The sequence below is a fragment of the Ornithodoros turicata genome, chromosome 2 (genome assembly GCF_037126465.1).
Source record: "Ornithodoros turicata isolate Travis chromosome 2, ASM3712646v1, whole genome shotgun sequence".
Classification (NCBI taxonomy): domain Eukaryota; kingdom Metazoa; phylum Arthropoda; class Arachnida; order Ixodida; family Argasidae; genus Ornithodoros; species Ornithodoros turicata.
The window spans coordinates 122,785,233-122,801,781 of record NC_088202.1 but is presented as its reverse complement, the minus strand read 5'-3'; the positions used below and the strand labels follow the sequence as shown (position 1 = coordinate 122,801,781).

General features: G+C 46.1%; 1 protein-coding gene and 1 long non-coding RNA gene across 2 annotated transcripts in view; one reads left to right on the top strand and one right to left on the bottom strand.

The window, feature by feature from the left end:
• The window catches only part of LOC135386026 (atrial natriuretic peptide receptor 1-like), a 299,570-nt gene that overhangs the window by 37,671 nt on the left and 245,350 nt on the right, over window positions 1-16,549 (bottom strand). The window contains exons 5-7 of the mRNA XM_064615737.1: window positions 13,584-13,675; window positions 12,415-12,553; window positions 11,370-11,451 (exon numbers count right to left, since the gene is read on the bottom strand). Coding sequence (XP_064471807.1) covers window positions 11,370-11,451; window positions 12,415-12,553; window positions 13,584-13,675 — 313 coding nt within the window. The remainder of the gene's footprint in view (window positions 1-11,369; window positions 11,452-12,414; window positions 12,554-13,583; window positions 13,676-16,549) is intronic.
• LOC135386027 (uncharacterized) lies at window positions 186-13,639 on the top strand. Its single transcript, XR_010420563.1, has 2 exons — window positions 186-494; window positions 13,102-13,639. It is a non-coding gene; the product is annotated as an uncharacterized LOC135386027 (long non-coding RNA).

Below are 16,549 nucleotides of genomic sequence, written 5' to 3'. Positions count from 1 at the left end.
GGAGTAATCATCATGACAGAGAATCGTCCACAAATTGCAGCAACCACCAGAAAGGAAAGCTGACGATGACACGACAGTGACGGCGCAGCAAAACGCCAAATTCGAAGCGTTTACTCTGTAATCACGTATTGTTGATAAGGGTTCCAACATGTGGAAGCCAATCTCTTCCAAGGCGCCTGCGCACGTAGACTGTCATCTAGGTGCCCGTGGTGTTACGCATGCGCAAGAGGTGGAACGCTCATGCCAAGGGGCGTTCCACTTCCAAAGTCGTGATACTCTGTCAAGCGCTCTGTTTGTGCGTGGAAGGTGCAAGTAGTAACCTCGCTTGTGTGCAGACTACGTTCGAGCTGGAAACGGCTGTAATAGTGGGCATCACTGAGTCAGTGTGAACAGCAAAGTGTACAGTACGCTTGTGTTGTGAACGGTGTTACTTTAACAACACGTGTCATCAGGGATATCCCCAGGATTTTCGTCTCCGGGCCCATAACTTCAAGGTACGTGACCAGTGTCGTGATGTGCACTAGGCAACTCTCAGTTGTGGCCAACCATAGCTCGTACAGGCGTCGCCACCCTTAACCGTAGCGCGGGAGCGCGTGGCCTGCTTGCATGCCAGCGCCGCCTTGCGTCGATGCTGGGGTGGAGGCTCTAAGACATTGGTACACGAGCGCCCCCTCTCGATCGGTTGAGCTCAGGGTAATCGGCATGGTACGAATGGATCACCTTCTGGATAGTATCACCTTACGCCTTCGCAAAACAGGCACAATAACCGCGCGTGTGCGTTATCTACCACGCTTTATCTAAATGCCGGTTTGCGGAAGGGCGAGCTTGAGGGGCACAATATTCTGAAATAAGTTTGAGACATATGCAAACACTGTAGGCTCACCCATGTTTGCTCTGAGCATTCTGTTCACTATGATATGTGTTATCACAGATTTTTTTGTTTTTGTTTCATGGTGCTGAGGAAAGATTTGGTAACGTGTTTGTGTGGATGCAAATATGCCAAAGAAACATTGATATTTTTGCTCGTATACTGATTTTCTTATCGCTGAAGTGTCTGCAGATAGCTAACCGAGTAGGTGGTCCGTGCGTGCTTGCCGTGCCCCTGTCGAGAGGGGGCGCTTGTGCACCAGGGCCCCTGAGTCTCCACCCCAGCACGCCCCATCATCGACACAAGACGGCGCTGGCATGCAAGCAGGCCACGCGCTCCCGCGCTACGGTTAAGGGTGGCGACGCCTGTACACGATGCATGTAAGCTTTCCCGGATACTTCCAATGTCTTGCTCCATTGATGCTCATGTACAGGTCCCGACAAAAGTTTACGGAACACGCGAGCGGTGTATTTTCTCATCGGTAAGACGCCCTAGCGGCAAGCGGAAGCTGGCGAAATCGGGCCAGTTCACTGCCTCAGCGTATCGAATCTGTAGAAACTGAATGGCATTCAGTAGATGCCCATAATAAATTATGTGTGAAACACTACGCCACCCAGCACTATAACGTTATTTGCACTATCATTCACGTTACATGCTTATCGGTTTACGGGTAGCATGCTACCGCCTTGCACATGGGGTAAAGTCCGAATGCCTCAAAAATGTTTTTTTTTTTTTCGCTTGTTAGGCATTGCCCATTTACCTCCTAACTGCACAGCGCTGTCGGCAACATGAGTTACCAACATCGTAGAGTAGGCAGCGAGCCACACACCCAAATCATTCGCACGATGTCCCTCAGCACTGTAGTGGTATTTACAGCGAATGATTTATAGGTGACATGACGCAATTGTGAGTCTTTTTTTTTAACAACTAATCCTACTTTTGCGAAACGTTATTATATGCAGTGGCGTAGCACACATTCGAATTGTCGCGTTAGAACAAATGTCGGAGAGCTTTCCAGGTTGAAATACACACTGCTAATTAATTAATCACGAGTGTGAGTGTGTGACCCAGACCCAGAGCCAGGCAATATTATTCATCGAATGTACATGTATTAGTATGGATATAAAAGTACACAATATTAAAGTGCTATTGTAAGACGGGTTTCATTTCGATACGGTCAAGCCTCACTACTTTACGCCTCGAGCCTTACTTTTCGAGCCTCATAGTACTCTAGGAGGTGTAATATCTTGAGTTTTCTTACGTAAGAACTGTCATCAGTATTCTTCATCGAATTTTACAGCTTAACGATACACAGACGATATGTCACCAATATGGGGTCCCGTTTTACATGCTCACTTGGTATTTCGCCACAATTCCCTGCCCGGAACTCAATACGCACCAGTTACCTCAGGGATGAAGGCTACTCGAGACTTACTTGCGTTCCATCCACTGATTCACGCTTGCTTCGAGCGTTAACGCGTCCAATATACTTGAACATCTTAGTCAGTAGCTCTTGTCGGCAATTGCGCTGTGGTCTGCGGCCCAATTTTCGACGACATTTCTCTCCTTTTTTCATCGATAATGTCCCTCATCAATCATGGTCGATCAATCATGGTTTGTGGTCGATGTTGGTAACATGATTTTCTTCCGCGTCGTATCTAGCTCATACGCTGTTGACGTCCCTATCAAGTCTTTCCAACTTCAGTCGAACCCTTCTCAAACCCTCGCGCGTAATATCCATCCACCTTCTTCTCAGCCTTCCTCTGGAACCGTCTACAATCTGTTCTTCCGTACTCCTGGGCAGAAATAACGCATATCCTATATTCCTACCAATGCAACAGCTCTTACCCTCCTGCGGACGCTTGTTTACCTTGACGATGCCGCGAACGATTGCATTACGGTAACATTATTTTCACTGGAGTAGCTGGTGCACAGCAGAGAGAAGGCATAGAAGGCATGCTCAACATTGCCTGTCATTGGTAATTCAATTTCTCCGCATTTTTTAAATTTACTTATAAACGTATTGTCTGTCATTAAATAATGTCTGGGCATCCTTGCATACCAGGTGTGATCAAGTGAGCGTTATCGTAACATATATTTTACTTGAACGCTTTGCATTCCTCTTCACAAATGAAGTTTTCTTAATTATTTAACTCGTGCGCCCTTTTACGTTACCGCGTTTTACAGTTAAACGTATCAGTATTTCTCGCCTAATACACCGAGGTATTACCGTTGTGCATTGTCATATAATGAAATGATTACGTATCGATATCGTACCGATTCTTGGCAACTATTATTGTCTATGAGGTATTTGTATTTTAATGCAAAGTTTGAGCACCCCTCCTGTTGTGAAGCGGGCTGTTCTCGGCGGTCGCCCGTTTATGTATCTTTTATTTCATTGTGTTATGCACTCCACTTCGCTACTAAATTAACATTATTTGCATAAATGCAGTAACTTGCATGCGTTTGTCTCATAAAGGAAGCTCCTTCCTATTGGGAAGGAAAATTTTCGTTCCCTCAGTTGGGCCTACACCTTCGTCCTACACCTCTCATTATCATCATCGTCGCCGTCGTCATTAGCCTTCCTTCCACCACCACTTCTCTATTTCGCGGTCTTCTCCTTTATGGTACTTCTTTTTATGACACCATAATCAACGGTCCCCCTGCCATTACGATGGCATGTCCAACTTTGATTTGGTCGCATTGATTGTCACCAGGCCATCACATATAAAAAGCTTGGCTCGGCTTGTCATTATCATACCAGGTAAAACATGTTTTGAAATCGAGATGGGATCTAGTTAAAGATGACGCAACTTTTCCTTTAAATGAACACGACTCTGACGTGTGGCACAAGCTTCGTAAACAATGGCATTCGAGACCTGAATGCCATTAGACGATACTGTCATTTTTCCTCATCACGGAACATTTACCCGATGCCCGTGCGATGTAACATTTAAAAAAGTGTCACATCACGGAGTGCTACGAAGTGCTACGAGTATAGTATGGATGAAACCTGGACAAAAATATAGTAGGGAAAGTAACAAAATTATTTATTAATGTGGTGAAGCGCTCTAGCAACGAGACGACGAAGTTAATATTACACGGCTTCAGAATCCGGCACCCATGCGCGCCAGACCGCCCTCTCTTTCATATATTTTTTCTTTCTTTCGATAGCCCCCCCCCCCCCCCCCCCCCCCCCCCAAGCGCGTTGAGGCCGCTAAAGAGCACTGCGCGGAAACCGCTTTTTGGCTGCAACCCCTTCTTTCTTCGCGTACCCCAAAGTGCTTGGCTATCCGATTCTGAAACTGCCTATTAATGTCCACGTTGCGGCGGAGCCTCTGCAACAACGCCGATATTCGTAACTTCAACAGTCCTTTTATAAGTATTTAACCTTTACTAAACGACATTTCTGTTGCTTTCCCCATTATTGTCGTCCATACCTCGTTTGCTGTATACTTACATGTATGTAAGACGTCTGTGCGTGTTATTGATTGGCTGATCGAACGACACATGGTGCGATTCCCAGGGAGCAATTTGTGGCTGTTGTGGATTCACTGAAGCTTATGTATAGGCATCATCGTGAAACGATGCATAATGTGTCGTCGGGTACAACGGGGTTATCCAAGGGCTTAGAGTGAGCCCATTCCTGAACTGAGGTTGGTATTCAAAACATGCTCTAGAGTCTAGACACTGCAGATATCGTTAGTGGGGTCATGAATTCTAGGCTAAGCTGTGAAATTATTGCGTGCATAGTTTAGATACCTTAGCCTATCGGCTTATGCGTAAGTACGCGGAGAGGGACCACACGTACTGGTCTTGCTGACTTCCCTCCCACCCTTACCTTAGAATCGCATAGCTTAGCATAGACCGTATAGAATCTATACGGTTCAGAAATTGCTTAGTGAACAGTACACAGAGCAGATGTTTTGCTGCGTTCAAGCTAGGGGGGGGGGGGGGTCAGCAACACCAAGACGAACTGTTTCTATACTATGGAAACAGTTCCTTCATTGTACCTGGTCATCAGTTTATGTATTTCTTCTTTTTAGAGAGGCTATCTGCATGAGAGTCAATGTGTTTTTCTTCCCGGCGCAGTTTCCTTCCCCTTCGTTTCCTCTTTCTTGGTGACATTACGTCACTTATCTGGTGTTTTGCGACTTTGGAGGGTGCAGGCGTCTGGCTTTCTAGTGTTAAGGAGTGACGCATCTACTTCAGTCAGACTGAGTTTAGAGAAGCGATAAGCGCAAAACTCAGCAACTCCGTGGAAGCGCATCACGGATTGGACAAAGTGAATATCGTTATGAAATGTGGGCTTACATAGTGACTACTTCTCTTGTGCGTTACAGTAATCACACTTGCAAATGTACCCAAAGCTGCCCAATCATTATGCCGATGATATCGTTAGTGATCGCGTGCGTTAATTATGTGTGGCTATGTGGTGTGTTGCTCTTGTAGTGCTGGAAAATGTTTCACAATGTTGGATTGCGTTGCATGAAGGTCAGTGTGAAAAGGGGTGCACGTGGGCCGGCGACGCCTGTCTTGCAGCGTAAGGCGGTGCTGTCTTAGCCGGGGACGGAGAAAGGTGGTTGTCTGTGCACGCGTAGTGGACGAGGACTCCCTCAGCTGGGCTAACGGCGGGGCAGGACTCATTTCGGTGCTTCCGGGACGGGGTTACAGCGTACTGACCACGGCGCCACCTGTTGGGGAGAAAGGGCACCACTTGTGCACCAACCACGGCCGAGGAACAAAACGTGCGATGAGATCACAATACGGGACTCTGCCCCACCAATATAAATGCAAAAAACTGTGGAGTTTACATCAGCTGCTGTGTGACATACGATCCAGTCGTCGTAGCAGTATGCAGTAGCATTTCTCTTAAACGTATTTATAAAATTACCTCAGACCATTTCGTGCTTTATCGATTTCTATTGTTCAAAATGTCGCGCACCGAGCGTTCCATATCTTCTGTGTGTCACACATGCTTCATCCTTGTCTAATACAATTTGCGTGTGCCATGAACGTGCCGTATGCCACGTGACATTGTCCAGTTGTGGGCAACTTCAACAAACAACCTTCCCGTTCGCATACACTTCCTATACACGCACCCGCTTCAAGATCGGCCATACCAAATCAGATGCCGCCGCAGTGACGAAACAGAAACGGAAGGGAGCTTCATAATGAACTGCCCTACTCAGCAGCGTCCAATGGGAGGCTTAGCTAAACTTCAGCAAGCTGGACGACACACGAGCACGTCGGCCCATCCAAGAAGCAACGGACTTTTCCCTTCCCCTCTCGTGCAACGTGCTGCCGACTGCATTGAGACTGCTCGCATTACCCCCTGGAAAGTGGAAACACCGCCGCATCTAGCTGCACTATACAGAGGCACGGGGCTATGTAACATCATGAAGACAAGCACTCATTGTGCTAAAAGTACTCGTCGTCAAGGCATTGAGAACTGCGAGCATAGCGAAAGCCACTAAAATCGATTTCACTAGGAAACAAATCTCGTTTTCTGATTGCGCCAACGTTCAGTGAAACAGTATACCTTCTATACTTTGACTCTACGAAACGTTGTTGTACGGAACGTAGTTTTTCTGTCTTTCATTGTGGAACGATCACGTTTCCGCACGTTCATGCGTGCCATAATAATGCCGTGATAACATGGTGCTGCTTCATGCTTGTATTTGCATAAAACTCTGGTATAATGCGTTTACACTTGACCCTGCGATACCAAAACACGTCACAACGTATCACTCCATCCATGTTACTCCTTATAAGGAGCTTTTTCATCTTGTTCCGCGGATAGACTTGCTGAACACGAATGTCTGGGAGATAAGTATTAAAGGGGCGCTAAAATGCAAAAACAGGTTCACTTCAACTTCCGTTCCACGCTATGTTAATTCCGTACTTGTTATCATAATTCAAAACTTTGATTCGGTTACGGAGCTACAATCTAAATTATACCGGGCTCTTTCTTGCTTCGGCTCTAGGCAGTGAACGTCGTTTCAGCTCGTGCATCGGTGTTTTTAGTCGATGCTGCGTGTGCACGCGCGTGCCACGTCATGGAGCAGTTCCGGTGGAAAATACAGTGCGCGTTGCTATGCGGACTGGCGTCGCTGTCTGAAGGACGCGAAGATAAATGTTGTCAGTAGAAGATTCTCGATAACTGCTGTGGGCTACAATTCAGTGAATCGCTATTGGAAAATGCAGCAGTGCACATCATGTCGCGCATATACGAAACACTACGATCGCACCCGTTCCAAATCCACACGGCCACGATAGGTATATATGCGTGCTTCTCCCGTTGTCTCATTGGATACCGCCAACCCTTGCCTCCTGGGGATCTCACTCGTTGCCGCCACGGACGGCTCTGCCTCTGTTTTCATTGCATTATTCTTCTAAACGGTAGCGTTGTGTGAACTAATTTTGCTTGCATTATACTAATTGAAACTTTTATTTGAGAGCAAGTTGTTTTTGCATTTTAGTGCCCCTTTAAGCGTCGCACCGCTGTTTCACTCCATTAAATTTTAAATATTTCGTTGACGTTCAGATACAGCGGTAAGCGGCAAGTAACTGGATTCACGCTTAATACCGTGCGATTATTACGTCAGCCAGAGGATGCTGACATTAGTGGCTTCGTGATAAAGCCCTGTGTCAAAATGCTAAATGAGAATTATTGAAAAAGTGTGTCCTTTTCTCCCACAGCCCTTGGCTTTCAAATCAATGCCAGTAAGGCAAAGTCATCCACGAGTGTAGCTAAGTACGTATGGTTGTGCTCGTTCAAGACGCGTGGAAGGGCTAAAAGAAATTTCAGGTGCGAAGAAAATAAGGTTACAAGCCCTGGGAGACTTATTCGCACCAAAAAAAAAAAAAAAAAACAGAAGTGCAGCGTGCAAACCTGGAGCAGAAGAGAGCGTTTTAGAGAGCGGGACATCAAAAGTTTTCCTTGGCTGCCAAGACTGCGATGTCACGTCGTCCGCTAAGTAGTGATGCGCGCGCCTTCTTTTTTCTTGCTTCCTTCCTTTTCGCGATTGTATTTCTCGTCCGGCATCTGAAGCAGATGAATCGACCAGTCGCCTTGCTCCCACGCCGTAGCAGACGATTCTGTGCGGCCAATAGAAGTGCTTGGACGATCTGACGTCACAAAACGCCAGAAGGAGCTCGTAAAGTTCGCAGCCGCTGCGTGCATTTTCTTCCGTTTAGCAGCTGCTCTGGCCATGGAAGTGACCTTTGCTAGTACGCTAAGTCGTTGTAACTGTTCAGAATATCGAAAGGGACTTAATGGGCTAATGTGATTTTTAGGATTATAGTGTGGGGACGGACCTACTTAGTGTTCATTGTCCGGCTGGTCTGCACAGCCCCAGCAATAATCTGGAGTCTTTCGTTATCCGCTCAACTCAGCTCAGCTCTCAGTTTGCGCACTCGCGCTCAGTCGCCTCCCGCTTTGCACTCACTCGTGCTCAATCATTCTCGTCTCAGCTCTCCGCTTGCTCACTCACTCTCACTCACTCATGTCCGCCCACCTCCAGCTGAGCTCTCGATTTACTCACTCATGCTCAGCTCATTCCACTGAGCATGAGTAAGCTTGCTCACGAGTGAGTCTTGCGGAGGTATCGTATGGGCAGCTTGCGATGATGCCGTGACCATTCTTAGCTGGACCCTTCGCGGTGCTCATGGCAGGGGAACTATGTAGTTGGCGTACAGTTGTCTATACAAGTCCAAGGCGGCTCCTTGCTCGGGCCGCCTTTCCCACTGTCTGTGCGTATGTGCGGTACAGGGTTGTTTTCATAGCTGGCTTTGCGCGTTGAAGCTCGAAGGCGGATGGCCCATTTCACCTAACTCCCTCATGTTGTCCCACATTCCCCAACGGATGCTCAGGCCACAAGAAGGACTGTTGCACCGGCTCCGAACGAACGCCCCCTTGTGGCAAGCATTTCGTTACAACCGTCAATACACCTCCTTGAGCTTTTTGATACAGGGTCCAACACATTATTATCACTTTTTTTTGACACAGTCGAACACGTTTTGAGCGCTTTCAAGGAAGGTGTTCCATTTTCTTGCAAGTTTCCTGTTGCGGTCCCATCGGAGTGGTGCAACTCTCTAAGCACTGAGCACACGACAACTGAGAGGGCGCAGAGGACATCCCACGAAATTGCTATATGAAAGCCATAATTCGTGACATCAAAGTGTTCATCTTGCATGATGAACTAGCACTGGGAACGCGACAGAGTGGAGACGACAGGACAAGTGCCAGACTTCCAACAAAAGAATTTATTGGCAACGTAATACTGTCTTTAAATATTACTCTCAAGGCCTTATACGTCATCCTCGCACTCATCATCCATCGCCTTGTCCCGTATGTATGTGCTGACGTATTAGCCGTGTGAGTGTGGCGTTTGAAGACAGTATTATGTTGCCAATAAATTATTTTGTTAGAAGTCTAGCACCTGTCCTGTCGTCCCTTCGCTCTGTCCTGTTCCCAGTTCTAGTTCATCATGCAAAATTCGTGAGTTTACGTCGCGAAACAACAATGATCATGATCGAAGTGGCCGGTCCGTGGATTAATTTTGCCCACCAGAGGTTCTCTTCTTCTTTTTTTTTTTAACGTGTGACGAAATCGTTGCATACGGCACTTCTTAATGTCCCTCGAAGAAAACGGCATGTCTAAGGAACTTGTAGCCTGCCGCCAAGTTGCTGATGTACTCGGCCGGCACCTAACCCGCAAAATTGGGATCAGTAGGCGGTGCCACATAGCGAATGTATGCTCCCAAGCACTGCCATGATCCCTCGAGAGAACGGGGGGGGGGGGGGATACGTTTATTAGACGAAAAGGGAAAAAAAAACTGGGAAAGGTCAGCCAAACGGGACGTCGGCTTGCTATTCCAGAAATAATAAATAAATAAAAAGAAAAGATAAGAATTAAAGAAAGAAAGAAATAGGAAGGAATAAGAAATAAATAAATAAAGAAAATTAAGAAATAAGAAATAAAGAAAAAGAAAAAAGTAGGGAAAAACGAAAAACTACCAGATGATGAAAGAAGGATGAGGTAGATTAAAGACAAAGATGACAAAAAAAGATGACTAACAAACGGTGAAAGAATGATGAGATGAATCACAGAAGATGACTTTAAAAAGAGAGAGAGAACGGGCATCGTACCCTTCGATCGACTGAAAGCGTCTGGAGATGATGCAGCTGGCCATCGACGAAGTGCTTCAGTATATTGGCGGGAAAGAAATTAGCATGGATACTTGAGGTGCGCAATTGAAATGTGGAGCTGCGATGTTTGAAATGCATAAAAAGTCACTTGCTCCTCCCTTGCCATTTGCATTCATTGAATCAACGCCGCCTAGGCACGACGTTTGTCGACGGGAAAGTTATTCACACACATCTGGTAAAATAGCGTTAGCGTCGTTGTAGGACCTGCGAATAACACCATATGATTAACTTAACCCCAGGATTAACTTTCCTGTCGTCAAACGTCGCTGTGCGCCTAGGCAGCGTCGATTCAGCGAACGCAAAAGGCAATGGTGGAGCAAAGACCTTGAATTTGTACAGGCACCTCATGCCAAAACGACATTTTTTTTATTTCAATATACATCACAAATACTGCGGAAACGAGTTGAATCGGCACAGCTATTTCGGTAGTTCATTTCCGTTCTATCTACGCCACACGGTAGCTGAAACGGTTTCTCTTTACCGAATTCTTCGATGGTAATGGGGACTGACAACAACGAAAGGTCACAGGTTCCGGGAATGAGCGCCATATCTCCGCAAGAGATTCACAGTCGACGACGACGACGACTTATACCTTCTACGGTGAAGTGCAGGTGCGAAAGTCCTTTTGAAAGCTTTGCTAAATGCTGGTGGATCGCGGAATCTGTAAATCGGAAATAGTAGTTCTTTTTTCTTTTCTGTCTCTACTGTCAGATGGCTGTGCCCTTCATGATACGGGCACGTAGCGAGCGCGTGAAGCAACGATCATTTTCCTCAAACTCTTTCTATCGTCGCTGTGAACAAACTTGAATCGTAAACGGAAAAGGAAACGTAGTATGCTCACGGCGAACATAAACTCTCCATTATCTAGGCAAAAATACCTTGCAAACAACAAATGTCCTCTTGTTTTACTGCGGACCATAGCCCGAAAGGTATGTCTTCATAGTAATGGGACAAAATCACGTCAAAGTTCATTGTTATTCAGTGCATAACAACCGATATTGAGTGCGCTTATCTAACCAGGAATACTCTCCTTTCTGTACATCACATCAAGTGTACATACACCACAATAGCTGGACATGGACTATACGTTGATACCTATCGCCAAGAGGCGGCTGGCTGAATGTTTTTTGGCGTTAAATATTTCCGGAAAAGAATATATAGAGTTGGGTTCTTGGTGAACCAACTGAATTACTCAGGTGGGGCTCGAGATAATAATAAATACACTTGCTCCCATTTTAGTTAACGTGACGACTACAGTACTCTGATAGTGATAAGAAAACATTCTTACCTATAAATGAAGAAAAACGCCAGGCAGAGAATCACGACGAGTCCACTGAGTACCCCGCTCACGATGGCATATTTTGGAAGCTCTGGAAGAGAATGATAAGGATAATATATAAGGATAAAGGATAATATAGTTGGGCGTGTCTCCTCCTTAGCACCTACACCCTCTGTCCTGCAACCTAGAAGTCGCCCTTTTCAGTACCATACCTATCTCGAAAATTATCGGTAGTACTTCGTGATGAAAAGTTCAACGTTGATGACAGTACATGTAAATATCACATCGATACGTATGATTTCAAGGTGCCTCTTTTGGTTACATTTCGAGCGAACTCTATACAAATGGTAAATCAGGCTGTGGTGCGTGTCTTCCTTGTGTTGTTTATTGCTGCATTCAACAATATGTCAAGATACCAACAACCCAAACTTCGTACACTTGTGCATGACTTCGCGGATTCGCTTCCTGATGGCAACTAACGCATGCAATATTTTGGAGATAACACTTGTTATGTTCGGAAAAGCTGAATGATTGTGTGTCGGTCTGCTTTCCAGCATAAGCTGAGCAAATTGTTAACAAGCGGGCAGAGCAAGGGGCGAGAAGCGGCAGGATAAACCTTACGGAAGATATCGATGGGGTATTCTGTATTGATCGATTCTTGAGTGGCGGGAATTCTCACACTACTGTGCCTGCCTGACATTTTTTTTTTTCGCGCTTTTGATTTTATTTAAGTTTTCAAAGAATCCCGTTTCGTAGAATACTATAACAGTCATCATTTCATCAGCCTGTATGCGCTGGCGTGAAGCTCTATGCTTCAAATTATTGTGAATTTGTTTGTTTGTAAGGAAAATTGTTCTCTAATACCTGAATAACGTACGCCGTAATGTACCACGATCGTCTCGCATACTTGCGTTCCAATTCACATCGCTCTCATCTACCCTAGGTGTTTGCCCTACCTCTATGTCTTCGCTCAACAGTGTTTGCATTGCTGATTTAGCGGAGCGTTCGTCCGCGATAATTCAAGCAAACAAGTAGATGAATCTATATATCGTACCTTCGTCCGGGCAGCCTGAGCCGTCGAAGCCGCATCGAGGTGTGTCTGGAGGGGGTATGGCCTTCCCTCCGGCCCAGTGAATTGCTCTGCCAGGGACGTCGCTGAAACTCTTATTTACTCCGAAGTAGTTGGCCACTACCTGATGATGGAAGGCATATTCAAGACTGCGATAGATCTCGTCAGCTTAAGAACGCTTGTAACTTCGTTTTTATTGCTACTTTTTAATGTCTATTATGATCCTTGATACTTCCTAATAATGCTAAGGCGTTCTTATGGCTTTTTCGCTTTTCTATTTTTCATCCTTATTTCGTCCCCACCAATGTGCATAAAGCCCTACGCCTCGCTACTTTTCTGTCTGATCAATACTATATCATTATTAGACGACGTGTTAGCACACCAGGTATTATGTAGGGTGTTACAGATTCATTACCGATTTTTTGAAATATAAAACAGTTACGAGAGTAGATACCGTTTTGAAGGTGAGTTATACGGCTAGGCGGACATCCTGCCGAAGAGAGTACGCAACTACTGGATGAATAATTACCTACAGTTCATTAATTATTTAGTTAGGTGCTTTCCGAAAAACACGAGAGCAGAATGGGAGGCTATTCTTGTTGAAAGTCATTCGATATTTTAAAAATCCCGTGACAAACATGTACGTTGAGAATTTCTCATTTCTGATTTCAGAATCTCTGTGCAAATGAGCCGAAACGAAAACCGCGCGCATTGGGATCGCAGGGAGGATATGACCTTCGCCGTCAGCTGCCCATCTGTGCCACAAACTGGGTGGTCTGGCGAGGAGATCAGCACCTACTCGAGCACCTACTCCAATAATCTCCGTTGCAGGCGTCCCTCTGACGTGGAACGAGCGCTGTCCTGTATATGACGTCATGTCTGGACCACTGTGCCCTGTAGAACGACAGCCCCTGTTCAAAATATTGGTGGCTCGTGCCTTGAAGATTATTTTCCACCATATGCTGTCATTGGACGGCTCGATTTCCCCTCTCTCATCTACTAATATTTTGTCTAAGTGCTTCCCTGTGTGTACAGTGTTAAGGAAACGACATAAGATAACTTATTAGGGACAAACTAACTTTATCAAGGGGGCGGAGAACATGTAATAATCACTGTAGGAACATCCAAAGTGAGCTGCAGCGGGTCCGCCTTACTTGAAATTCTTTTGTGACAGGATCCATGTCCAGAATAGAATAATCAGCATCTCGGTCTCCGTTTTCGTTAATCCTTACTGTCCCTGTGATACCTGTAACAAACAAAGACAGTCTGGCATTTATATGGTTTCCGCACGAAATATCTCCATTGGTTTCTGTCATGTGATACTGGTCGGAACGTGCGCTGCCCCTACTATATCTCTTGCCGTTGCATGGTGCTGTAACCTACAGCGCTTACAATACGGCAAAAATGCGCTGAGGGACATCATTGCTCGTGCCAGCCTCTTCAACTGAAATATGGCAGACGTCGAGAAAGCCAGGGAGCGGCAGCAGTCAAAGCTCCACTGCTTGACTACCGGAAAAGCGAATTACCAGTGCGGTACGCTAACCGTTACGCTACACCGCAGCGGCTTACTCTCTTGCGCCTTACTTTCGTTACTTGTTACCTCCCCTATACGTTGGTTTCGGCGCAATAACACCGGGCGCGTCCATGACGCCCCAGCACTGCTGTAATGGCGACCGGGTGACGTCAAGCAAGATGGCTGCTCTCCAGGAAACTGCCGTATACGGCTTGGCCTCTCTTGTTCGCTACTCCGAGGATTTTTCCGGCGCCTTCACACACCCGTAACACCTCTCAAACTCTTACACCGCAGCCCACCCAGAAGTGAGCCGACAGGCAAGCAGATATGTGTGTCACACACCTCCACAGCGTTCCTACCCTCTACCCCCCTTCACACATACGCACAAGATAGACACTGCGCAAGGCTCTCTTCGCAAGACTTCGCAACGCTTCGCAAGGTTCAAGGCTCTTTTCACCTTTCTGGATACCACAGGGCTTCCATCCTTATTATGAAGGGGCTCATTATTTCATTTCCCGCATCACCACCAGCAATGGGGTAGAGTATCGCCCCCGACGGTGAAACTCCCCATCAATCATCCCCTAATTAAGTTGTTGTTGTTGTTCTGTTCTCCCATACTGGTCGCACACTGTATGCCCGCTGCCACACTTTTCCTGACTTTTTGACTTTCTGACAGCGGAGCTCACTCTGTTCCATGTTCTTTCGAGAAGCTCGAGAATTTTCTGAAATTCTTCCGTGAAACGCCTTTCGTGGAAACTTTCACACGGCAGCACGGTCCCAAGCAACTATAATAACCGGCCGGGTGGCAACCCTACACCATGCTAACTTGTTGCAGTACATTTACTGCAACATGCACACGTAGTACAGCATGTAGTAGCAACATGCAGTACATGAACACGAATATGTAGGGATGCAAATAGAATTCCTATACTTTTCCGGCATTACAGCGTCGTACGCTCGAGTGACCATTTCGTCATACTCCGCAGACGTATGTAACGCAAACCGAAGGGCGAAGCGCACGGGACCATTTCGCAAGCTTCAGAGTAAACGGATGCGCGCTTCGTTTCTTCGAGACGTGTGTTTGCTCACACGCAGGAGGAATTGGAACTGCGGGTTTGAACAGCCTTTCAAGCAGGTTAATGTGATTGTAGAATCGCAGTCAGCTGTGCGTGCACTCGGCGGCACCGGAGCATGCGTATCATAGTGGTCAGAGCGAATTATATCCTCCCTTTCGCCGCCCCGGTTTCTCATCCATTACGTACCGGACATTATACGCAACCAGAGTTGTGCTTAACTCTTTACAAGAAACCCGTTACTTGGTAACGGTTACCTTATTTTGGCGATGAAGTAACGATTCAGTTACTTTTTTAAAAAATGGTAATAGTAACGGAATCAGTTACAAAAATTGGTAACGCGTTACTGATGTTATTCGTTCCTTTTCTTCAGCGCGGGGGAGCATATTTTGGCACTCCGTGGTGCGCAATGCGTGCACGTATGACTCAAAGTATTATTGCTGCCCATCGCTGGATGTGTTGTTGACGTGCTGAATCGTCTTAAACAAAGGCCATTGTCTTATCTCTTGTTTCCGTAATCTCCGACCATCGCTCCTTCCCTAGAATGGGCATCAATTGTGCTATGGCTAAAAAACGTGTTTCGACTTCTAGCCTTTTCTAGTTTTCTTGTCTCTGCTAAGCTTCTGAGCGTCCTAAATTATGACGCAGCCCCTCGTTTGTTTTGGGGAATCGTTGGTAGTCGGTGGCGCGAAAACCGGTGACTTTTCCCAAGCAGCACAATGTACTGAGAGTCGAGTGCAATAGGGGTGAACGGTACGTGTCTTATCAATGTTCTTTAGTTGCACAAGTCTGTTCAAGGCCTTCTACCTACCCGTCCACCCCTATTGCACTAGACTTACAGTCGGCAGCAGACGTCTTCACACGAAAGAGAACGAAGATCACTGATGTAAATTTCGAGTATCAGCTTCTTCTGAACTACAATTCCTCATTAATAAACAGTTCAAGGCAAATGACGACCTGTTTATTGGCTCCTTTAACTACGCGGCGGTAACGTAAACGTAACTCGTTACTTGTGGGTAAAGAGAACTCGTTACTTTTGTATGTTGGGAACGGGCACATGTCTGTACGTAACATTATCTTGCAGAGTGGATAAGATGCGGCAACCTTGCAACCTTGCGGAATATGGCGAAAAAATCTGCCAGGGAGTGACCACGCGAATTCGCCATGACTTCAAAACAATTGATTGTTTACAGTGGTTGATAGCCCTTTCGCCAGCACCACCACCAGTACCTTATTATTATTATTATTTTTTTTTTGCAAATATTTCAGTACGGAGGAAATCTCACACGGGTAGACCCTTCCTGAGGAACTCGTACTCCCGCAAAAAGCATATTGAAGCATATTGAGTTTTTCGTATAGTCAAGCGCATTCTAGGAGAAGCTGTCTCGTGGCTGGAAGAATGGAAGAAGTAGGTAGGCAACAGAAGTAACTTCTAATACCTGTGAGACCTAAGCTTTGGTGCAGTATCCCAGCGGCACTCGAGAAAGTGGTCTATTATTCTTGGAGGCGTTGTCCCGCCTGGGGAAAGGATCAG